Source organism: Prunus avium, chromosome 4 (genome assembly GCF_965620075.1).
Source record: "Prunus avium chromosome 4, drPruAviu1.hap1.1, whole genome shotgun sequence".
In the NCBI taxonomy this organism is placed as follows: domain Eukaryota; kingdom Viridiplantae; phylum Streptophyta; class Magnoliopsida; order Rosales; family Rosaceae; genus Prunus; species Prunus avium.
Window position 1 is genome coordinate 35,854,906 of NC_142287.1, and position 23,661 is coordinate 35,878,566.

Below are 23,661 nucleotides of genomic sequence, written 5' to 3' on the forward strand. Positions count from 1 at the left end.
TGATACTTTTAAGTTGTTTTAATTTCTCTGTCTGAATTGCCTTTGGCGAAATCCCACTAGATCTTGACAAGACAACCACTATGTTGTCGAAGTTGTCAACAGAAGGAGCTGAGCAATTAAAACTGGAAGGCCGACCGCTTATTTTATTTGACTTTCAGACTCCATACAGACATGTCTCTCAACTCCCAAAAGGAAAAGGCAGAAAAAAGAAAGAAAAAAGTTGTTTGTTTGGCATCCCCCAGGCTTAAGGCTAGCTGGCTAATCCATTGATTAGGACTACATACGGCAACCGTCCTTGCTTAATTAATTCCATTTCTACAAAGTCAAGATTTCATGTCCACTGCCATTAAATAACAACACGTATGAGTCATGATTTGTATGATAACTTCTTTCTCCGTTGAACTTGAAATTGCATCTTTTTCGAAGAAACAGAGTTGAACAGAAGCAGTCATTTACTTCTGCTTCTGCGAGCTGCATTCATCTGTCACAGAACTGTCTCACAGATGTGAGTGCCTTATTTAATTTTACCGTGCCAAAGATTCAACGTTATCCTTTTTCTTTTTGTTTTCTGTTTTGTGCTTCTTATTTTTCATCCTTTTATTTTGCTCCCTCCAGAATGCCAATGCCCAATTTCACTTTGTCTATGGGTTTGCATGGTGTTTTAAATCCATACGTCAACTGGTTTTCAATTCCATAATTTACAGGGATTCCAGATGGGCCTTGCCCCAACATAAATGAAAGCAGTTTCACGTAATTGCAGCCCAAGAAGCAGTTGCTAGACAGAGAGAGAGAGTTAGACAGCATAGCAGAGCAGAGCCTTTGTTATAAGTTATAGGGCAGATGAGTCCCAGCTAGCATCAACAGCCCTGATGATCTTGTCATGTAGGTTGGCTCCAGCGCTAGCAATTACACCTCGATCAAGACCTTCTAAGTATATGCCCTTTGAAAAGTCCAGTGGACGCCCTCCAGCATCTGTAACTACACCACCAGCCTCTTGTATGATAACTACACCAGCTGCATGATCCCAAATCTTCTCCTTGTAGCCAGCCCTTGCAAACTTCATAAAAATCTCGGCATCCCCACGAGCTATGGCCGCGTACTTCACCATGCTGTATACTCGCAATGGCTGCTTCCTGCAAGTAGCCAAAACATGATAATATGATCTCTCTTACAATAAAACTTGTGCATCTAATTTACCACATGACTTCTAGGCTTCAACTTGAACTTAACAACGGCTTTTAATCTATATCGAAATAGCTGATATGGCTCAAGTCCTATGAGATTCCAAATGAGATCAGTAGAATGTAACATATATGGAAAACAGAATGGAACTCAAAAGATATGATACCTGAGCCCGACACTGTGAGCTAGCCCTGCTGTGAAGGAATGACTTGAATTTGCCTTCTCAACCGGTTCACAGAAGGTTGCCAATGATGGATTATCAATGGAGGACACTCGGACAGGTCTTGCAGAGTTTGGCCACACTAAGTTCTTATTTACATGGAGCAGTGGTTGCATCCAAGCCTCCCCACTACCTCTTCTAGCATAAATCACACAACCTTTGTCCCATGATTCTGATGTTGATGGGGTCAACTTAGATATAATTCTATGATAACGGTGATGATAGTTGAGCCATTCCTTCCTCATTGGGTAATTAGGACAGCCAAGAACTCCAAGCACAACTTCTCCATCCTCTATTAATGCCAGAGCTATAGCATATTGATCACCTCGCACAAAACCCAATGTGCCATCAACAGGGTCGAGTGCCCAAAATCTCCCAGCAGGCCCTCCAATGGAGTTGCATCGACTGATGGCTTCAAGAACCTCTGTTGTCCCAAGAGCCATTTTCGGACCGTTAAGTCCATAGCGAGGTGCTTCAGCTAGGCATTCATTTACTGTTTTCACCACAGTTTCTAATACTCCACCTGCCTTAGCCTTGGAAAGATTTTGAATATCTTCTTCAGCAACAATGGACACATTACTGCTCCCAAAAGACTCTGACAGTATCCAGCTCACAGTTGCTTGGACACTCCAATCTGTTTGCATGGTACATTTCAAGAAAATTAGTCAATCCAACTCCAAATTGCATAACAAAAGAGCAGAGGGGATATCTATTAAACTAGATTCATAGCTTTATTCATTAAAAATTGACAAGACTCCGATAACATGAGGTCATTTGGTCGCACGCTACAGCTTTTCACTCAGTTTTTTGTATCAAGTTTCTTATGTCATATATTGGAATCCATTCGAAAAATAAGCAAGTTCAAAACTCAGTATTAAACAGGGTGCTATATTGTAAGCTACCGCTAGAGAAATGCTCAGAACTATAAACTGGTATAGTTCGTACGATGATGGTACCAAATATTCCAGCTTTTTCTGGAACCCTTCTTTTGACTGCTGAAAGCTAAACTACTCCAAATTGTAGAGATGCCTAATGTAAAAAGAAAATTAGGCAATGCTTTCCTCAATCAGAAAGCTACGTGGGAGCAGACGAACACCGATTACTAGGAGTCTGAGACAGGACAATAAAAGATTGTTTCTGAAGGTAGTGTAGAAAGAAAGACATAGAGCTGCTGGAATAGACTGCGAGATAAGGGCTTAATGTGGAGGGCCTGCTGGGAGATTTGATTCCACTATGCTTGGTCCAAAATGCAAATGTGCCTTTCTACAGATTCCACACTCTAAAAGGCGGAATCAATTCAAGGAATAACATAACACAGGGACTAAGATATCATGACCTTTGCAGATTCTGAGATGAGTTTTGTGCGTTCGGCTCAACATTTTATCATACATTCTGCAACTTAACGGGTGAAGGTGTCATAATAAAAAATTATAGAAAAAAAAATACTAGAACCAATGCTTGATGCACAAAGGAGGCATCTTTCAAGCACTCTAGGAGACCAGGACTAGCAGCATCATTTTACTTTGTCAACATGCTCTAAAGTTGCCACTAGGAAACCACCAAACAGCAGCACAAGTTGATAAAAATGTTTTCTATACAATTTCAATAGCACTTTGAACTAAAAGGAAATTTAGGGCTCGTTATTATGCCCACAGTTCCATAATTTCCAAAAGAACCAAACTTTAAGAATTCAAAGTGAATACGTCATAGGTCAATTGAATAAGAATTTATTTCTTCAAGCCTATCTTTTAGGAAACCCAGAAGTGTACAATTACATTCCTTCCAATAATTCAAAGACTGCGCAGAATTTTTCTTCCATTTAATAATATAATAAAAAATGCCCAAGAAAGGAAACCAAATGAAGAAACATATTCATGATCAAAGGAAGCAAAACAGAGTCTCCAAACAATTTAAAGCAACACAGAACCTGTGTGCCTACACCATACAAATCTGAATCAAACAACCAAATAACCAAAACCAACCAATATTTTTGGTGACCCAATTCAGAAAAAAACAAAAACAAAAACAACAACAACAACAACAACAACAGCAGCAACAAAAGGGTTACCAAGCAAGGAACAAGAAAGAGTTAGAGATTGACTGACCTGCAACGGTGACAGGGGAATTGTCATCTTTGGATTGAACCCCATCGCTGGTCTTAGAAATCAAACCATTTTGAACTCTCTGGCAGAGAGAGCATGCCAATTGCACGGTTCTGACAGCCACATCCAATTCTTGAGAGTAGTTAACAGGTTCTGGGGATGAAAAGCTGAGTTTTTTCTGGTCTTCCATGACAGGGAAGGACTGGGTTTGGTTGAAGCTGGATAGGCAGCAGCCAATGTGGCCTCCTGACATGGCGTTGTGGTGGGTTTTGTTGCTGCGTAAGAAGATAAAGAAGCTTCCTACGTGGTTGGGTATGAAGTTGTTGTTGTGCTTGTCATTCCATTTTCCAAGTCCCAAATTATGCGAGACTTTTATAGCCATACTTGAAGAATGTAAAAGCATATCATCAATCAATGAATGAAAGAGAAAGAAAGAAGGAAAAAAATCTGGCTTTGTGTGTGTTATTGAGTGAGTGTGTGAGTGTGGTTTCCTATGGTTTGGAGTATGTGGGTTTTGGTGACGTTTAAAAGGGGTTAAAAAAACAAGAGAAAGTGATGGCTTAGGCTTCTGGGATCGTAATGGGAGAAAGAAGTCACTTTAAATACAAACTTTTATTTTAATTATATAAAAATCTCATTTTATCTTCATTTATTTTTTATAAAGTTCTTGGTCATGGTTTGAAAAAAACAAAACAACCATTCTAATGGCTACGGTGGGCTGTAGCCTAGGGAAGTTTTTAGGAAAGAAAAAAATTATCAAGCCTATAAATAAGTTATTTTAAATATAGCCGAGTATGTATTAATTTCATATTAGCAATAAAAACTTGCTATTGATTCAGATTCAATAACAAAATTTGTTAATTCTTTCAAGGATTGCATAACACAGCTTGAATAAATACACTTTTTAATTCTATTGCTTAGCCTATTCATTGAAAAATTCATAGTTCCGCACAATAACTTGAAAAATAGAAACAGAGTATGGTCACTATGAAATCATGAAGACGTATGCGGCAGGTTGAGAAGTGTTAATAGAAGCAGAGTATTGTCACTATGAACTCATGAAGACGTATGCGGCAGGTTGAGAGGTGTTAATATTAGCACTGGTTATGATGAGGAGTGGCATCTGACAAGATAGATCATTACATGTTTGAATGATGACATTAATTTAAGCGGCTCGATTCTCTTTCTCATTTTCAGTCTGTTTTTGGTAGGCAAGTGGAAGTTGTGATACTAAAGAAAGAAATAAATAAATACTTGGTGTTTATCTTATTACTGTAAAAGGATTATGGATTTCATGATTTCTTTCATCTAGTTTTGGAAACTTCTTGTGCCCTTGATCAAGTGGAATTTGCTTATTCTTTTTTAATGAAAGAAGATTATTGGATTTATCATGAACTTGATTGGTTTACACACACACACACTTAACCCTAAAAAAAACTATCTCATACAATAAAAAGGGCCAAGTGTGCCACTTTCTTTGAAAATTTTGAAAGCACTTGGCATTAGATGCCAAAATTGAATCCACAATGGGGCAAGCCTCGTAATCAGCGGCAGCAAAACAAGTCATTATCATGTTAATCAGGTTTTTCACTGTTAAGTTGTCAACTGATTTGCTTTGGATTCTTTTCGGCTCAAGTCTGAACTCAACACAACAACAGCCTTCAACTCAACTTACTTCAGCGTTTCAATAGCATGACGTAGTTTCCCATTTCATTTTAACTTGTAGATACAACATCTCATCTCATCCACACGTTATTATCGTAAACAAATACACCCTATATTCCTTGTTCAATGTTGAATTTAAATCTACAAGCAATGACTTTGCAGTTCATGTTCGTGTTTGAATTTTTTCACCTTTTAACTCAATCAGTCGTTTCATGTCAACTCGTTAACAAAGACAGAAAAGAAAAAAAACGACGCGATTGCTAGGTCAGAAGACCGGAATTTGTTTCTCTGGGCTTTCAGGTATGGTAGAGGTCTTCATGTGTAGAGCCCAATATAGTACTTAAAATATGGGCTCAAGCTCATACGGGAGTTGCAATGTAGCTATATTTTGGGCCTAGTCTACAGCAACCCATGCTTTATAGAAGGCCAAAATAAAAACCCATGTCCCCTAAAAAATGATTTAATGATCTATGAATTCCAAAACAATTATAGTTTTTCGGGTGTGAAAAAGAAACCCAAAATCTCTATAAAAATCCAAACCCAACTTATCGGGGTTTACCAACGATTTAAACCATCAGAAGAATCGTTTGGCATAATTGATGCCATTCAAACTATGTGCTGCAAAATTTGTTAGAGGCGCCGTTCAATAATTTATATCATTTTTAATTTTCAATTTCTTCTTTTTTTATGTAGAGAGCCAAAAATATATAGGAGAAATGATTTATTTTTTCTTTTTAAAGAGTGGAATGAGGAAGGATAGAGAAATTAAAGAGAATTCATAAAAACTTGAAAAGAAAACCATTTCAAATGGGTTTCAGTTTTTACATTGTATACTGTTCTATTTTGTTTCCTTCCTCCTCTCTCTTTCGTTCTTTCTCCTGCATATTTCTCTTTCATCTTTAATTAACTAAAACATGAAAAATCGAAAACTAAAAACGATACAATTACTAAAAAGCCCTTCATGAATGATACGACCAGGTGGATGGATGTTGCAATCAATCCATTTCACATCATGAAAATTGAGTTGGGTTTCTCCTTTTCTTTTCTCCTATCTTATCTTAGAAAGAAAAGGTGAAAGCTAAACCTCCCCTAGTGCTTGAACTTGAAATTTGAATTGGAAGGAACTTGAAATCCATTGCACAATAATGTATTTCAATTTGTCCTCGTGTGAGACTCTGAATTGATGGAATCGTATGATAATACCATCGATTTATTATAGTTGATACTTTGTGTGAGAAGAACTTACAAAAGAGATTGTCTCTCAAAATAGTTAATTAGTTAATCATGTGATTGATTGATTGAGTGTATTTGTATTTGTATTTGTATTTCATAGAAAATAACCCATTATAATCACCGCCTAATTAATTGGTCACTTAACCCTGTCATTATTCATCAACGATGAAATAAATAAGAAAAATACTGGGTTTAATTTCATCGAAAAAAAGGACAAGAAAGCATACAGTTGGACATGATGTTTTTTTTTTTTGGGAAAGTTGGACATGATGTTTGTAGTTGTGGGTGGAATGCTGACTCCTTTCACCAACACAAACTAATAAACACATGTGATCAATATGCAGCAGCAGCCAGCCACCACACCACTATAATATATCATATGATTCTTACCCTTTTTTCCTAGACCCCATGCACTTTGATTATTACTTCACTTGCATTATTGTATGTTTATTATAATATATAATCAACACCGAAATGACTGGATTGCCCCATGCATAACTTTGCAATATAATATATTGAAGTGCAGGATGGCTAATATGGTCATTATCATGAGGAAGAAGCCGAGTGGTACTGGTATATAAGAAAGCTGTTGGCTTTGGAAGAAGAGCACTCAGCAAAACCAAGTTGTATTTGTATCTCTACAACTTCACAACAAGACAAGACAAAGAAGAAGAAGAAGAGATAAACAGAGATGGAGGGTGCAGCAGCTACTGCAGGGAGAGCAATGATGAACGGTGGAGACTTGTCCAGGAGATTATCTGGCCGTCCGATTCCAAAGAGGGGTCAGGTGAAGCTGGGAATTGTGGTGGGACTAGCCAATTCTGTGGCTTCCATCTTTGGTCCTCACCGCCGTCCATCAATGCACAAACAGTCAAGGAACAATTCCTAGAGTTACTAAGACGAAACTCAGAGAGTGATTATTAGGCATGAAGTTCTGAGCATGTAATGGATTTTAATGTTTGTACATTGTAGAATTTGCTTCAAATATATATTGAAATGAGAATTTGTTCAATCATTTCACTTGATATTGGTACAATATTATTTATTTATTTGGTACCCAGATAGGTATATTGTTCAAAATTTTGGCTGGTATTAAATCTTAAACCCCTAGAAAAAGAAGTCGGGAATTTGAGACTAAAATTGGAATACAACATAAAATGACCCACTAGTGTAGTGATTTGAAATAATTGTTTCCTCAAGCAAGGTTTTGAATTCAAGTCCTAGCATATGTATAGTTTATTTTATAGCCCCTCTCAATAAAAAAAGTTCTTCAAAAATTGGAACACCCCAAGCAACAATCGCTTTAAAGAATATAATTTGAATAGATATAGCCTAGTCAAATAGTGTATAATTCCAACTCTTTTGGCCTTGAATTTTGATTATGATACGTAAGTGCCTACGTACCTACTTGAGTAGAACATTACCACAAGTAACATAAGCATGGGATTTGATTCGATCAGTACAGTGTTAATGCTGAATTGAAGCTTCACCGTCGAAACTAGGGTGCGTCAAAATCACTGAAGAAAAACTGATCAAACCAGCCATTTGGGGGACTATTTGTGTTTTGCGGTAAAATGATTTAAGCACTTCACATGAGAATTATCGTGATTAATGATTTAGATTCACATTTTAACGAAACGTAACATTCATGCTCATCTTCATATTTTCATATCTGAATCTGGCGCATGTATTTGTGCACTAATCAATCAACCTTATTATAAAACTAAAAGAAAAACAACAATCAATCAACTCCAATATAATAATCCCACTGCCTAGATCGAATCCATGCCTACGTAAACACAATTTGACGTAACTAAACACATGTTTGTAGAGATTCTGGGGGCGTACATGAACCAAGTCCTTTTCACTATAAGATCCAGTGTAGGTAACTAATTAGGGTTATTATACTAATTAATATTCCAACATCTCCTTCCTAGTCTTATCGTTTTGGAAACAAAGTTTCAAATAAAGATCTTCCTCATCAAACCTATTTGATTTTGTGCACCTTAAATTAATAATTAAGGACAAGACGTGCACGAGGAGACCCGCAACTTAACTGTCACTTGGATCCATGGTAAAGAGAATGACTTTAAATTTCTCAGTGGGAACAAAATGGCCATGTGATTTTTGTGGACCATAATTTTATATAGTTGAAACAAAAACCAAGAATTCATAACTTGGTCCTAGTTTGAAGCTTTACCTTTGATTCACTTAAACCATACTTTAGGTACTAATTGTCATGTTGCATTAAAACAAAACAAAGAAGAAGTTGTCGTGTTCATATTTACTGATTTCTTTTTTCTGGCCAGAGAACTCAACAGCTGGCAAGGTCAAAGTATTTTTATAATCCCACAGATTAATTCCTTTAATTGTTCAGCATATCAGGTTTTGACTGGAGATTAGTTTAAGCAGGAAAGACAAGCATGTGAAACACTATTTTGTTATTCTCAGTCAATCACAATATACCACACGTCATAATTCCAGAGATAGCAAACCTTTTAACACAAGTTTTTCTAGTTTAAGCAGGTTTGGCTGCCGCCGCACACTTAAAATATATTAGAACAAATCTGTTCCTTTTAAACACAATCTGTCATAATTAAAATATATTTGTGTCCACTGTCTGGTAGTGAAGTGAGTGTAGGTTAGATGAAATACAATGAACCAAGGTCCTTCTTCCCACTATCAGATTCAGTGAATGAAAATAACATAATCCCATATTTAAATTAGCAGTTGAACAAAAAAATAGAAAAAGGTTTGGCGTTAGGTAGCATGCGAGCGGGCCCACTTATTTGGCTCTTGAGAAAAAGAAGAGCTACAGACAAAAGGTGCCGTGGGTGGGGGCATATGCTTTTTCAGTCAATATTTTGATGATGGGAATCAAATGGCCACGTGCGTTTTATGCAAACGTTTCTTAATCTTTTACTAGCAGTGAGGTGATGGTGTGAAATTGAATAAATTATATATTTTTTAAAATAGAAAAGAAATTCAAGTTGTGATTCTTGTTGTGACAATGAAATGAGACTGACTTGTCAAGGTCAAGTCGTCGAGAAGATAAGCTCTTTGGGTTATGAATTCAAGGAGCTTTAAGCTTTTTTTATGGAAAACCGACACAAGAAACCACTGAAGGTGAAGTATGAACGCGAACGCGGCCGCTTGGGAGGTCAAAATTGTCTTTCAACAAACTCATACAGTCAAATTCTACCAGCAAACATTATCATATCATTATGCAGCATCCATATCTAGTGCACCAACCCAAAAATATTTTATTGACCAAAAAAAAAAAAAAAAACCCAAAAATATTTTAAATTAAAAAAAAGGAGAGCCTTCTTTGCCAGTGCTATATAAACCATACAAGCAAGAGGACTCAAATCACAAAACATACTCACAGCTCAAAAGTTTCAAGCTTTCAAGATTCCATAGCCATTTCTTCTGTCTTGATTTGAGAAAGACTGACCCTTTTGATCCCATAAGATAATCAGAGGCAAACAAAAGATGGAGGGTGCAAGGTCTGCTATGATCAACGGTGGGAATTTCTCTCAGAGATTTAATTCTGGCCGTCTTATCCCAAAGAGGGGCCAGGTCAAGGTGGCTATTGTTGGGGTTCTGCTCCACTCTTTCTCTTCCATATTCTCTGCCAGTAGCCGCCGCCGTGGTGGTGATGCTCATCACTTCTCTTAGATGTTCTGAATCCAGTTTTCGGTGAAATTAAAGATTTTGATGAGTGAGAGGAAGGGAAGGGTACAAATTTTAAGCTCTTGTCTTGGTTTTTTGGTTTTTTTGGCAACAAAGGCTGTACAAATTTTGTAGTTTAAAGATTATAACAGTGGAATACGCTTTGTTTTTACTCTTGGGTCTTTTTCTTATTTCTGTCTATCGCCAATTGCTGTTTTGCTTCTTGAGCGTGTGTCTTGGATTTCAGTCTATACTTTGAACATCAAAGACAATGGTTTCAGAACAGACTCCAGTTAGCAAAGATCATCTTTAAATTGAACCAAAATTTGAACCCAACTCAACAAATTGAGAGAAACGCAGAGACTAAATCCAGCTCAAGATCTTAAGCATCTTTAACATATGTAACCGTACATAATATGGCAAATGGCAGTGTTGTGTTGTGCAAATGATATCAACCTATTCTTGAGTTGTCTCTGCCAAAGACAATCGTGGTAGCCCAGTTTACTGCAACATAAAACCTGTTCCTCCAGCTGACGACTCGCGTCAGATAAGCGGAACGCCAAATGAACCAGCTCAAGAATCCGGCAAGCGATATGCCTTTTGCATCCTGCCAAAAAACATGCTCAAGAGATTAAGGCAAATACTTTTATTGTAATTCACAAATGCCTTTATGATAGTGGTTAAAGAGCGCCTACCTTCGACTGGCGTAAATCGACCAGTGCCTTGTAGCGTCCTACTGTTGCCATGCTTCCAAGGTGCTTGTACACAAAAGGTTCTCCTAGAGGGATGTCTTTTAAGCTCGAGGCTTTGCCTGCATTCTGAGCCCCAATCTTGTTAAACAACTCGACCAGATATTTTCCCTCCCTTTCTGCCACCTATTTGAAACATCGTCGAATGAGTTAGTTTAAGAAACAAGGGAATGCATGACATATGACAGGCTTGACAGCAATGTATAGTTCAGAGAACAAAAACCTGAGCTAAAGCTGGAAGAACTGGCCTCCCTGTCTGCTCAAGAAAACCAGCGCAATCTCCAAGTGCAAACACATCTTCCACGGAAGGAACCCGCAACCACCCGTCGACACCAATCCTGTATTACTCCAAAGAGCTGATTTTAGGTTCTTAATACATTGAACAGACGGAAGAAATCAACCAAAGAAATGCGGGTGCATTTACCTTCCGCCTGGGGACTTGGGAAGATCAAGTGATTTCACAAACTCTGAGGGACCAACGCCTGTAGACCAGACCAAAAGGCCATATGGAACATCAGTGCCATCGTTGAGAACTATCTTCTTGGGATGCACTTCTTTCACAACACCTCTCATAAGGCGAACACCACACTGATGCAAAAGTTTACATTTCAAATTAATCTTAAGAACTGACAAGAAATAGCCTCCAGAATGTTAGTAGGCAAATCAACTTACCTTGGTTAAGTGATTTGTTGCATATCGCCTTAACCCAACATCGAAGGATGACAAAATCTCATTTGCCTGTTAAAAATAATACAGAAAAAAACAATCATTGGTTTCATAGTTCATCTCCACAGAAATCCAATGCATAAATATAGAAGACAATTACAAATGAGTACCTCAATGAGAGTGACTTTGACGTAATCCTTAACATGAGTATACCGTTCACGGACATCTTTCATGATAAAATCACTCAGCTCGCCACTGAACTCTACCCCTGTAGGGCCACCTCCAATAACAACACAATGTAGGAGGCGTTTCCTTTCTTCCTCTGGTATGCCTGCAAATTAAAATGCATAAGATGTTTGAGAGAGGAATTCCAATTCTTGGCAATTGTCTTGCACTCATCCTTCAGAGAGCAAAACATAGTTTTCAAATATCTATAATCCTCTGAGAGACATATAACACTCACCTGGATGTTCAGAGAGCATCAGGTTCAAGAGAAGCTTCTTCCTAATCTCTTGGGCATGATTCACTTCACGGAGAAAAAATGCATGTTCCTTCACACCCTTGATACCAAATGTCAGGGGCTCAGCTCCAGCAGCTATGACGAGCTTGTCATAGGCAACTTTGAATCTGTAAGGTTCATGAGGCAAGCCACCCTTGCTAATCGTCTCACAGTACACCTAATACGAAAGAAGAAGATTAACTCTTCTGTTGCTTTGACTTCAAAATGGTACGTTATTGCAGTACCCTACCAATATCATCTTAATGAATTTAGTTAGGAACTGATCTTGCATCACATGCTATGGCATTGCATATATTACCCTTCAACGAAAATAGTTGATAAAATTTATGTTGAACAGAAAAAGAAGGAAAAGAAATTGTTAGAGAGGATTTAGTTACCTCATGTTTGTTTGTGTCAACACCAACGCAGGAAGCCATATAAAAGAAAGAATTGGGACCTGTTGCCAATGCAGATTGTATACGAGTAACAGGTTCAGCGACTGAACGGAATTCCAGGGTACCAACGCAAGTTGAAGCAAGCAAAGGAGTGAAGACCATGTGATTCCTCGGTGATATGCAAACAACATCATAGATCTTGGTGTCTAGTCCCTTAAGGAATCGACAGGCCGCCCAGCCAGTACCAAGGACAACCACTCTTGGCTTTTCACCTGGCTTGGTTGCTTCTAGTCCCGGATACTTGGGATTGTTGTACTCAGAATCAGACTCCTCAACAATCCTTTCTGCAGAAGGAAATTGATAAGTTGGAGTTGCCCTTATTCCTCTGCTCCAAAAACTATTGTGATTCACCTTTGAAATGCTGGAAAGGTACAAAAAGTTTCTATTTCTAGTGTCAGTTTCGAGTGAAGGTAAGGAACAATATTTGCGTGTGGATGCTCCCTCACATAACATATCCTTCTCACTCGTGTGGGCGGATGCTCCTGATGGCGACCTTCTGAAGCCATTTCTAGCAGTTCTAGCAATCCTTTCTAATGCCATGCTGGGATCGAGTACCGGTCCCTGAAGCAAGACACAAAGTACCCTTTGAATCCTCTAAAGAGAACCAAATTGGTGCTTGATCAACCTGTTGAAATTGAACCAAGGAAGGTGGAGGAAGTGAGCTATGAAACTTGCTACCACTGTAGGAGAAACATTTGAAGACAGAAATATTTATAGGCAGCTGAATTGACCACTCCAAACAGGTGGAGAGGTGATGGCAATAGGTAGGACAATTAGAGCTACACTCCAATCAAAGCAAAGTGAGATTATTGACACATGACAACGATAGTGTCCAAGATACTAGTTGACTAGAAAACAAAAAACAGCTTAGCTTTGCTTATCAGCTGATGGCAGAAACAAAGAGAAAGCTCTTGTAAATTTAGGAGCCAAAAAAAAAACATAAAGAACAGCAGCTTATTACTTATGCATTGCCTGCACAAATTAACATTTAATAAGTAACTGGCACATCCAACCCAGATAACTCTTGCATGTTAAAAGAAAAAAAAATTCATGACCGTTCAATTCTGCCAAATAATTTCTTTATCGACAATCCCAACATCCAGATTCATGAACTTTTTCGATTGAATAATTTAGGTAAACATACTGGATGGCAGCAAGCAACAAAGCTACTCGTAAACAGAACAGCTCTGTTTTATATGCAAAGATCAGCATGAAAAGGCACCCAAAATTAGACCCAAAAGGCGAAAAATAAGAACTTTCAAGTTCAAAAATCAAACTCAAATGTAATACTAACTCATCAGCATTTTAATAAGCAGATCCCAATAAAAAAACAAAACAAAACAAAGAAACGAAAAAAAAAAAAGGTTCATAAATTAGAAAAAAAGAACAAACCTACAGCCAAGAGGATTGGGAAACACAGCAAATACGAAATCTTTGAAAGCAGTGATCTTTATGAAGCATAAGGTTGAAGAAAATTACTGTATTGGAGCGATGAATCAGTGAAAGTTTTTTGCTTTAGAACACAGAGGCCGTGCGTATGTGGTATATGATCCAAGATTGTTGGAGCAGCTTCTTAGGACAAAAGCGAAAGGGTTCCCATGTCTTTTGTTGATGAATTATCACAAAATCTAAATGGCGATCTATAAAATAAATATGAGAAGCGAACAAATGGAGGCCAGAGGGAGTTAAAAAGGCGCCGACTTGGGGTGCAAGGAAGTTTGTTGAGATTTCAGAGGTACATATTATAAAATAGTAAACATCAAAAGACTGGAAAAATAAATAAAGGGTCTCAAGGTTGGTTCGAGGAAGGAGGTAGATACACAAAATTACGGAGACAGGGGTAGATGAAAGAGTGCTAATGTGTGTAGTTTGGTTTCGTACGACGAACGTGTTATGGTGCAGTTTGGTGTCGTTGTGTTTGGTCAAGGTTTTGGACTAATGGAGGTCCTCCTTCAGTTGGTCCGACTCCCATGAACCATCAGATCCTATAAACCCTAAACCCTAGCACTTAGTCAGTGGTAAAGACAAGAGACACGGTCAGACAAAGTTTGAGGTTGGCGTGTGAATTGTCTTGTCTTCCACGATATCGGGGTCGTCCTTTGATTGTTTCTTTCCTCTTTCCTTTTTTGTGGTGTCAAATGGCTGGCAAGGCCCAAAACCGTTACTTTTTTGGTCAAAATTTGGGCCTGTGAATATGAGCTTAATTTGTTTTTATTTATTTATTTATTAGTTACTGTCCATTCTCAATTAAAGAAGAAATGTATAATAAAAAACCTGGCTGTCAAAGTTTGAGAACATTATTGTTATTTCATTAAAAAGTTGAGCAAACTTACAAGGGTTGGAAGAAAAATGTTATCTTTTTTATTAGTGATTCGTAGCACTACGTTACTATGTCAACACGCAAAGTGATGTTACAGTTACAAAATAATTTTTACACATAATTTATAAATTAGGAATGAAGTGAAATAACAATTTTCTAAAGCACAATTTGGTGTAACTTGTAGTTGATGATGGCATTGGCTTGTATTGTATAGTTAGGTTAGGTGGGTGAACGTGATGCTTCATCACCAATTTTCATTAAAAAGTTGAGTAAACTTTCAAGGGTTGGAAAAAAAAACAGTTATCTTTTTTATTAGGGATCCGTAACACTATGTTATTATGCCAACATGCCAAATGATGTTATAGTTACAAAATAATTTCTATACATAATTTATAAATTAGGAATGAAGTGAAATAACAATTTTCTAAAGCACAATTTGGTGCATGAATTTAGGTTCATGCTTGAATTTGGTGTAACTTGTAGTTGATCATGGCATTGGCTTGTATTGTATAGTTAGGTTAGGTGGGTGAACGTGAGGCTTCATCACCAATTTTCAGTAAAAAGTTGAGCAAACTTTCAAGGGTTGGAAAAAAAATGTTATTTTTTTTTATTAGGGATCCGTAACATTACGTTACTATGCCAACAGGTCAAGTGATGTTACAATTACAAAATAATTTCTATACATAATTTATAAATTAGGAATGAAGTGAAATAACAATTTTCTAAAGCACAATTTGGTGCATGGGTTTAGGTTCGTGCTTGAATTTGGTGTAACTTGTAGTTGATGATGGCATTGGCTTGTATTGTGTAGTCAGGTTAGGTGGGTGAACGTGATGCTTCATCATCAACTTGTGTTTCTTGAGAAGAGAAGACGCGATTGAGGATGGCAGCTAAGCGGACTCCACCTTGAGCAATCCTCTTCTCCACAACAGGAAGCCGAGGAAGGAAGTAATCATCTAAAATATTCAATCATATAAGTAATTAATTAACAAGGAAATTGGATCAAAATTCCAAAATCATGTTTGTTCTTGCTGTTGGGTCTTTAACTTTGGCCTTTTCAATATTCCGCCAATTTCGTATTGAAATTTGGAAGTGACAGTAAAATGTGTTTGCCGTGTATATATACCTGTTAGAGTATCACCCGGCTCAACATCCTTGTAACCCCACTTGCAAGCTATGTTTATACTCTCTGTAGCATACCTACGAACGTAACAAGGTATTCAATTCTAATATCGACAACGAAAATATCAAAGGTATGTATGCACTGTACGTATGTACACGTGTGTGTATGTGCGTACGTGAGAGAGAGAGAGAGAGAGAGAGAGAGAGAGAGAGAGAGAGAGCTTACTTGTTTACACATGAATGGTGATCATCACAATGTTGCCATGATGTAACATCATCAGACCAGATTCCCTGTTTGCGCAGTATACATAATGAACTAATATATAATTTAGCTTAAGTTATTTAATAATTCATTCATATTTTGCCAAGCATCCCCCAATCTCATACAGTTAAGTTAATAAACATTGGTCCTTACATCTGTGATGTTTCCCTGTATGTCTTGTAGGAGGAGTTCCATGTCCTTGTCATAATAGTCCTTCAGGGCTTGCAGTAGAATCTCCCTATCCCATACCTGCGGAAACAAGAAATTTCTTTTCTTAATTTTTAAACAAAACGAAAAGGTTAACACAACATACATTGTTTTTTAACTGGTAGTCATCCAATCCGAACATAACTCATTAAAAAAAGAAGTATTTTCTCTTCCTGTCAAACTATGTTGCTTTGCTTCTCAGACCCTTTTTGTTTCCCTGGCAACCGTGTCTGTCTATTTGAAAGGTCTGTGTAGCTACAAGTAGAAAGGCTTACATGGTGGAGATTTGATTTGTGTCTGAACCAACGCAAGTCTATTGTGTTTCCCCCCTCATCTGTCGTGAATCCAACGTGCATTGGCTGCCAAAATACACAAGAAGATGATCAGAATATAAAAACTAAAAAAGAAATCCTTAATAAGTTCAATCCAAAGAGAGCTACAGCAGAACGTCAAATGTTGGAATTGGCCACATACCTGATGGATATCTCCCATGAAGTGTGACAAGAAAAGCAAGGCCTCAGTCATGTTATCTGCAAAGAGTCGAAGGCAAACCATGGTGTTGTTGTTGATTGTCGTGCAATGCAAGAAATTAGCCATTGACAAAACCTAAAGCAATGAAATCAATCTGAACATATAATAAAATCGGGGTTCCTTACATCGACGGTCAGAGGTTCCTTCTGTGTAGTGTGAAAGCTGAGAGGTGAAATTTTGGATGGCACCAGCAACACACATGTTCTTCAAGCCATGTGTATCATGACAGTCCCCTATTATCCCAAATTAAAGTTAACATGGCACAATTAATAATGTTGCAATTCTGCTAATTGATTAAAAAGTACTAAACAGGCAGGGTATATAAAGCTTACTTGAGTAGTCAAAGTTGCAAGCATTATCAGGTGTGTCAATGAAGTGAAGTGGGCTAGTCCACCGGTATCTGTTCCAATGCCTGATTTGGTCCGGCCATACGCACAGAGCGGACAAGTCGCCATTGACGTCGTGAGGAAGTAAATTTCTAACGGCTTCTGCTGCTTCAGGCTCTAGAAGTGCCTGCAGTTTAACAATAATTAGTCGATGATCTTTATAAGGATTGAGATTCTATCGAAACTCAAAAATCTAGTACATGTGGTGTCGGTTCGAATTTGAATTTTCATTAAGGTTTCAATTCATTCAAAAACCAATCTGACTTGGATTGGACGATCAAATCAAACCCAAAAAATAAAAAATAAAAAATTGAAGAGTGAAAAATGGTGAGACGTGTAAACTACTTGGAGTGATTGCATTTACATTTTTTAAATGGACATGATTTTAAACTAGATGGAATTTTGGGCAATTCATTTCAATAGTTCCACAATCATGATGCTGCTCAAACAGAACAGGACCTACTTCCCACTTCCCAGAGTGATGGAATTTGGGTTTACCTGTGCAATCCGGCATGTCATAATATGACCCTCTTTGCTCCATCCTTGAGCTCTTGGAACTATAATGCAAACTAACGCTAGCAACAAAACAAACCCATGAAGGGAAAATCCCCCAAAGCATCTATACCCGTCCATCTTAATTTCTATCTGCTGAGAAAAAAACCCAACTAATTTGTTCCTTAATATGATGACACAATACTGATAATTTATAGGCCCAACAGAGGGACTTGGTTGCTTATATTTACAAGTCATTCAAGTTATTCAATGCGTACAAGTTTGGTCTTCCAACTATTTTAAGTCGCCCAAACCAGAAGTCAGTCTGTGATTGATTCTTTAACACAAGCCAGATGGGATGAGGTGTTGGGCATATTCTGGTAAACTAGGGGCATCATCAACATATTAGGAATACATTAAGACACCACTAATTTGATACATGAGGGAGGTCTTGCGTATGGGGAACTTCACGCTTTTAAGCGACAATGATGGGCCCCACTATAGGTGATCTTCCGAGGATGCATCCCCATCCCCATCCTCTATCCTCTATCCTCTATCTTCATGCGTCAGCAATTTTTGCTTCAGAAGAGAAAACACGATTGAGGGTAGCAGCCAGGCGGACCCCACTTTGAGCTATCCTCTTCTCCACAACAGGTAGCCGAGAAAGGAAGTAATCATCTAAACAAGAAGATAAAACAAAAAACTATATGAGAATATACTAGCATCAAAACAAAATGTTACAAGTCCATGTGATGTGATGGCGTCAGAGATAGAAAAAAAATCACAAATGTGATGATATAAATATTTCTAGGACATGCAATTATACAGGTAGGTTGTCATTGCTGCAATAGTCAGATAGAGGGAACCAATACAAATGCAAAAAGCCTGGCGGGATATTGTTTTCATTTTAAGAAAATGATTCTTGAGTTAGACCTAGATATCAAACATTTTCACACCTTTAATTCCGTTATGTTGTCTATTGGTATATATGAAAGAGAAAACGAAAACCTTAAATGGAATAACAAATCCTTGCATACCTGTCAGTGTGCTTCCTGGTGTGGCATTTCTGTAAGCATATTTGCATGCCAAACTAATGCTTTCAGAAGCATATCTGCATGACCAAAAACAAGTTAAATCACATATACACGAGGTATTAAGCATTGGAGGAACTAAAACGAACATGTACATACTCATTTGGACATACAGTCTGATTATTTGCACAAATCTGCCATTCTGATATATCATTGGACCAGCCATCCTGCAAATAAATAGAAAAGGAAATGAGTATCGCATTGCTGCACAGGGATGTGTACTCTTGTGAGGACAAAAGCACAAAAAAATCTTGTAACAAACTCAAACAACAATAAAATATGAACTTCATACCGTAATATTACTTTCAATGGCCTTTATCATGATTGCAAGATCTTTACTATAGAGTGTCTTTACAGCAGATTCAATGATCATATTATCCCAGACCTAGAACAACACCATTTTTATAGAGTCAAAAGCTTGAACACAAACAACAAATATGTCATCTTTTCCCATTCCAAAACCTCTCGCATCTGACTGTTGCTTTGAAAAATCATTCTTGTCAAAAAAACAAAGCCAGAAAAACAGAGAAGGGGGTGAACGTGGGAAATAAAGGGGAGATAAGAATATAATCATTAATTTAAGTCCACGACGATGGGGTTAACTATGGAATTAAGACATACATGGTGGAGATTCGTCTTCCTGCGATACCATCGGACTATTATTGCGTTCCCGCCTAAATCTCCAGTGAAGCCAACATGTAGGGGCTGTCAACACCAAATATGAATTTCTTAAAGATAATGAAAGTGATAATTTCTCTTTTAAAATATGCACAAATCTAATCTAGCCTAAACCCTTCTGATAGTGTCTTTCATTAATTTACACCACTTCATCTGGAAAATTTGAGATGCCACTGCATGGTTTACTCTTTTTTAAGGCGGTTAAAGTTACCAGTGTGAAAAGAAAACCTGATGGACATCCCCAATAAAATGAGCCAAGAACATAAGTGCTTCAGTTAAGTTGTCTGTAAAAAAAAAAAGAGGGAAATTCATATTTAGGAATAGTTATATGTTAGAATGGGCAAGCCTCAACATTCAATAAATATGGGTGCTTACACTTTGATTCTGAGATGGAGTCATGATAAGCTGAAAAGAGTTGCATCGTATAGTTGTAAATTGCTCCGGTCACACATCTATCTTTATGTCCAGCAGGGTCATGACAGTCTCCTATCAGACAATCGTTCATCTTGAGAATTAAGTCAAAGAAAGAAGCTATGCAAAACAGACTATGAATTAAACTGAGCAGTTGCAGATCATGAACAGATGCATGACCCAGCAGGCACAAGCGGCTGAATTAATAACATAGGCTAATGTCAAGAAAGGATCAGACCTAATACTATCAAGATAGCACCACTAAATCACTGAAAAACTAGCTACTCACTGCAGTATTTGTAGTTACACAAAAAATCTGGTGTGTCAATATAATGTAAAGCACTGCTCCACCGCAAATGGTATCGAATCTCATCAGGCCAGGAACAAACTTCAGCAAGATCACCTGCGGCAGACGCTGGAAGCAATTCTTTTACTGCAGCCAGAGCATCTTCACTCAGAAAGCCCTGTATCAAACAAATGTTGAAGATTCAGAACCCACCTCACCATCTTCAAAATTACAATATAAGCACAAAAATGAGGCGACATGGACAAAACCCCATCCGTTATCTTCATCAGCACTTCAAACACTTTTTTGAACCAAAATGAAGCTTAAATGATAAGTTGCATTTAAATTATGCAACTAGTCCAATATGGTATTGAGACGATGCTGCTCTCCCAATTTTCATATCCATCATATCAATCCACCCTTTTCTCTACTAGAGCCCTTTTTTTTTTTATCGACCAATTAATTTTGTAGACAAAATATTTACAAATAGCAGCAAGCTTGCATCACTTCTAGTTATACATTTTCATGTTGGGTTGGTAAGAATAAAATCTAATTCCTCATGACTAAGTATGCCGACTCACCTCTGCTATCTTGCAAATTGCGAAGTGGCCTTCTTTGCCCCAACCCAGAATTCCTGGCACCAATAGCAGAAACCCAAGCACCCTCCAAGTCCTCCATAGTCCAGGCCCAGCCATTACTGTCAACAACACTGGTAAAATTTCCCAGCAGAAATTAAGCTAGAAAGCACTCAAATTTCCGCCAGGAAATCAGTAGCCCAATTTTTGGCAGCTGAAAAATGTAAGACCAAAACCCAACAAGTCATCGGGTTTGAATTGTAACTAAAAAGGCTGGTGGGTTCTTTGATAAATGCACACGACCTGTCGTTTATGGCCTCCCAGAGACGAAGTCAACGACATATCGTTTGTTTCACCATTAGTATTACTCTACTATCTTTTACTGCGAACTTGCAAGTGAAGTCAGTCTTCTTCTTCAGTGGAAAAGCTCAAAAGTTGAAGCTTTGATGATGAAGGCCGTAGTGATAACAGTTCCAGGTGGACCAGAGGTCCTCAAGCTACAAGACGTTGCAGATCCAGAACTCAAAGAAGATGAAGTCCTGATAAAAGTCGCGGCCACGGCGCTGAACCGAGCCGACACGTTGCAGAGGAAAGGGGCGTACCCGCCGCCCCCGGGTTCCAGCCCCTACCTGGGTCTCGAATGTTCTGGAACTATCGAGGCGGTTGGGAAACACGTCTCACGCTGGCAAGCCGGTGATCGGGTAATTCGGAATTTTTTTTTTTAAATGTTGTGTTTGCTTGCTGAGAAAATGGTGGAAAGTAGAAGGAAATGGTTGTTATGATCAATTCGGTGTGCAAAGATGAAAAGAAAGGAATTTGGGAATATAGTGTTGCAAATGGAGTTGGTGGTTTATGTATAATATACCATTAAAATCAAAGCTTTTATTATCCCATTCACTTTCATGAGCTGAAACTAAGGGTTCACCAGGGGTTCTTGTGTAATGGGACTCTTTCGTGGCTTCAAATGAAAAATAAATCATATAAGGATCTTAAATTGGCGTAATCACAATTTGAATTTGCTTCAATAATGCTTGGTTAGTAAAAGGTAATGGATTAATATCCCAGTTTGCTTATAAAAAACTTTCGGTGGAATAAGTTAAGCCTAGTAAAAGCACTGCTTTTTACAACAGCCCTTTGTTCCATTCTGTCAGTGAAACCGGATTTGAGACTTTGTTTCCCCACAAAGGGTTTCTGTCACATACTTGAACTGTATCAATTTGTGCTGTGCAGGTGTGTGCTCTTCTTACTGGAGGAGGGTATGCTGAGAAGGTGGCCGTTCCAGCTGGACAAGTTTTTCCCGTCCCGCCGGGTATTTCTTTGAAGGATGCTGCTAGCTTTCCTGAGGTGGCATGCACTGTTTGGTCGACTGTTTTTATGATGAGTCGGCTATCTGCCGGTGAAACATTTTTGGTAACTTCTGAACCTACTATAGTATTCTAGTATATGATCGTTTGAATGAGAATGCTGTAATGGTTGTAGGTCCAAAATAGCTTTGGTGGCTTTTTTTTATTTTGTTGTCTAAATGTCAGGTGCTTTGATTTATTTTCATGAAGATTTGTGGAAAATGTTATCAGAAATAAATTTTCTACCATATTTATATGTTTAGGTTGGTCTTTTTGCACTTTTTTGTGTATACTATCACAAATTATGCTCTGGGCATAACATAATTGATAAAGTCAATTGCTTTCTTTGTCTCTGATGCTAGCTTTATATAGCACTGAATGACTGCTAAAATTTCAGGTTCATGGGGGCTCCAGTGGAATTGGTACATTTGCAATTCAGATAGCCAAATACCAGGGGGTAAGGGTGTTTGTCACAGCAGGTAAGCCGCAATTATTCTTTTATTGTATAAAAATCAGTTTTTATTTCTTCGTAATTATCGATATAGATCTTGATCACCAGGAAGTGAGGAAAAGTTAGCTGTTTGCAAGGAGCTTGGAGCTGATGTGTGCATCAATTACAAGACCGAGGACTTTGTTGCACGGGTAAAGGAAGAAACAGGTGGCAAAGGTTTGTTCTCTTGTATCAACACTCCATTGATGTTAGAAATAAGGATTAATTTTTATTTTCAGTTACTATCGGAGAAGAAAAACATGTTCATATATAACTAATGGCAGGTGTTGATGTTATCTTGGATAGCATTGGGGCAAGCTACTTTCGGCGGAACCTTGACAGCTTAAATTTTGATGGGAGGCTTTTTGTCATTGGGATGTTGGGTGGTGCTGTTACAGAAATAGATCTCCGTGTTGTGCTTTCGAGGCGTCTCACCATCCAAGGTAGTAGAATTTATACTAGGTTTCTAGTTCCATAGGTTTGAACTTTGGAGTTGGGTGGATTTGGCCTTGCAATGATTCATACCTCAGTGACATCATTTTCCCTCCCTTTTTGCAAAGAGTTGTTGCGCTTTGTTTGATATAAGAATGTGTTTGGTATATCCTTATGTCATATGGTGGTTGTGTATGCAGCGGCAGGCTTGCGGTACAGAAGTCCAGAAAACAAAGCGGAAATTGCTAGGGAGGTGGAGAACAATGTGTGGCCTGCAATTGTTGCCGGCAGGGTGAAAACCGTGATCTACAAGTCTTTTCCGCTATCTGAGGCAGCAGAAGCTCACCGGCTCATGGAAAGCAGCCAGCATATTGGCAAGATACTGCTTGTTGCGTGATGATATAAGAATGTTAACTGTAATAAAATGTAATAATCAAGTGAATAATTCAGACCTCATGCGGTTGGTCAGGTCTAGGATGATGCTGAGTGTGCATTTATTTTGTGGTATGGCGATGATGCTTATGTCGTACTCTTGTATTATGAGAATAAATTACTAAACGATCATTCAGTTTTCAATTTGCCACTTCGTGCC

The 23,661-nt window shown here is 38.0% G+C and overlaps 5 protein-coding genes across 7 annotated transcripts; 1 reads left to right on the forward strand and 4 right to left on the reverse strand.

Moving 5' to 3' along the window:
- Window positions 1-657: 657 nt before the first annotated feature.
- Window positions 658-4,074, reverse strand: LOC110770885 (3',5'-bisphosphate nucleotidase AHL). Its single transcript, XM_021975111.2, has 3 exons — window positions 3,508-4,074; window positions 1,349-2,036; window positions 658-1,133 (listed from the first exon to the last, which is right to left on the reverse strand). The coding sequence occupies exons 1-3, from the start codon at window positions 3,905-3,907 to the stop codon at window positions 830-832; spliced, it is 1,392 nt and encodes a 463-aa protein (XP_021830803.1). The 5' UTR covers window positions 3,908-4,074; the 3' UTR covers window positions 658-829.
- A 5,732-nt stretch (window positions 4,075-9,806) lies between these two features.
- Window positions 9,807-14,581, reverse strand: LOC110770892 (internal alternative NAD(P)H-ubiquinone oxidoreductase A1, mitochondrial-like). 2 transcript variants are annotated; one of them, XM_021975120.2, is made up of 9 exons: window positions 13,923-14,581; window positions 12,387-13,068; window positions 11,953-12,166; window positions 11,660-11,820; window positions 11,496-11,561; window positions 11,248-11,411; window positions 11,047-11,161; window positions 10,770-10,949; window positions 9,807-10,681 (listed from the first exon to the last, which is right to left on the reverse strand). In XM_021975120.2, the coding sequence occupies exons 2-9, from the start codon at window positions 12,981-12,983 to the stop codon at window positions 10,526-10,528; spliced, it is 1,653 nt and encodes a 550-aa protein (XP_021830812.2). In that variant the 5' UTR covers window positions 12,984-13,068; window positions 13,923-14,581; the 3' UTR covers window positions 9,807-10,525. The 2 variants fall into 2 exon arrangements, with proteins under 2 accessions (XP_021830812.2, XP_021830813.2); XM_021975121.2 differs by having other exon boundaries at window positions 13,836-14,581.
- Window positions 14,582-15,346: 765 nt separating this feature from the next.
- On the reverse strand, window positions 15,347-18,021 carry BFN1 (bifunctional nuclease i). Its single transcript, XM_021975122.2, has 9 exons — window positions 17,770-18,021; window positions 17,218-17,398; window positions 17,011-17,118; window positions 16,829-16,884; window positions 16,630-16,713; window positions 16,301-16,396; window positions 16,112-16,176; window positions 15,890-15,963; window positions 15,347-15,719 (listed from the first exon to the last, which is right to left on the reverse strand). Exons 1-9 carry the CDS (start codon window positions 18,019-18,021, stop codon window positions 15,580-15,582), a joined length of 1,056 nt encoding a protein of 351 aa, XP_021830814.2. The 3' UTR covers window positions 15,347-15,579.
- On the reverse strand, window positions 17,920-21,062 carry LOC110770895 (endonuclease 4). 2 transcript variants are annotated; one of them, XM_021975124.2, is made up of 9 exons: window positions 20,811-21,062; window positions 20,233-20,407; window positions 19,908-20,018; window positions 19,761-19,816; window positions 19,476-19,559; window positions 19,147-19,239; window positions 18,954-19,021; window positions 18,801-18,874; window positions 17,920-18,441 (listed from the first exon to the last, which is right to left on the reverse strand). In XM_021975124.2, exons 1-9 carry the CDS (start codon window positions 20,922-20,924, stop codon window positions 18,323-18,325), a joined length of 894 nt encoding a protein of 297 aa, XP_021830816.1. In that variant the 5' UTR covers window positions 20,925-21,062; the 3' UTR covers window positions 17,920-18,322. The 2 variants fall into 2 exon arrangements, with proteins under 2 accessions (XP_021830816.1, XP_021830817.1); XM_021975125.2 differs by lacking the exon at window positions 20,811-21,062 and adding an exon at window positions 20,499-20,714.
- A 119-nt stretch (window positions 21,063-21,181) lies between these two features.
- LOC110770894 (uncharacterized) lies at window positions 21,182-23,645 on the forward strand. The gene is made up of 6 exons (XM_021975123.2): window positions 21,182-21,505; window positions 22,035-22,214; window positions 22,545-22,626; window positions 22,707-22,814; window positions 22,922-23,080; window positions 23,270-23,645. Exons 1-6 carry the CDS (start codon window positions 21,251-21,253, stop codon window positions 23,464-23,466), a joined length of 981 nt encoding a protein of 326 aa, XP_021830815.1. The 5' UTR covers window positions 21,182-21,250; the 3' UTR covers window positions 23,467-23,645.
- Window positions 23,646-23,661: the final 16 nt, after the last annotated feature.

Coding starts and splice junctions, on each gene's coding strand:
- LOC110770885 (XM_021975111.2), bottom strand. CDS start 3,907: ATGCTTTTACATTCTTCAAGTATGGCTATAAAAGTCTCGCATAATTTG. Junction 2,037..3,507: donor TTCCCCTGTCACCGTTGCAG/GTCAGTCAATCT, acceptor CCATGCAAACAG/ATTGGAGTGTCCAAGCAACT. Junction 1,134..1,348: donor GCTCACAGTGTCGGGCTCAG/GTATCATATCTT, acceptor GGCTACTTGCAG/GAAGCAGCCATTGCGAGTAT.
- LOC110770892 (XM_021975120.2), bottom strand. CDS start 12,983: ATGGCATTAGAAAGGATTGCTAGAACTGCTAGAAATGGCTTCAGAAGG. Junction 11,821..11,952: donor GATGCTCTCTGAACATCCAG/GTGAGTGTTATA, acceptor TTTAATTTGCAG/GCATACCAGAGGAAGAAAGG. Junction 11,562..11,659: donor TCAAAGTCACTCTCATTGAG/GTACTCATTTGT, acceptor TATTTTTAACAG/GCAAATGAGATTTTGTCATC.
- BFN1 (XM_021975122.2), bottom strand. CDS start 18,021: ATGACTTGTAAATATAAGCAACCAAGTCCCTCTGTTGGGCCTATAAAT. Junction 16,885..17,010: donor AGGAACCTCTGACCGTCGAT/GTAAGGAACCCC, acceptor GACTCTTTGCAG/ATAACATGACTGAGGCCTTG. Junction 15,964..16,111: donor CACCATTCATGTGTAAACAA/GTAAGCTCTCTC, acceptor TTACGTTCGTAG/GTATGCTACAGAGAGTATAA.
- LOC110770895 (XM_021975124.2), bottom strand. CDS start 20,924: ATGGCTGGGCCTGGACTATGGAGGACTTGGAGGGTGCTTGGGTTTCTG. Junction 20,408..20,810: donor CAATTTGCAAGATAGCAGAG/GTGAGTCGGCAT, acceptor TGTTTGATACAG/GGCTTTCTGAGTGAAGATGC. Junction 19,817..19,907: donor CTCCATCTCAGAATCAAAGT/GTAAGCACCCAT, acceptor TTTTTTTTACAG/ACAACTTAACTGAAGCACTT.
- LOC110770894 (XM_021975123.2), top strand. CDS start 21,251: ATGATGAAGGCCGTAGTGATAACAGTTCCAGGTGGACCAGAGGTCCTC. Junction 22,215..22,544: donor CTGCCGGTGAAACATTTTTG/GTAACTTCTGAA, acceptor CTAAAATTTCAG/GTTCATGGGGGCTCCAGTGG. Junction 23,081..23,269: donor GAGGCGTCTCACCATCCAAG/GTAGTAGAATTT, acceptor TTGTGTATGCAG/CGGCAGGCTTGCGGTACAGA.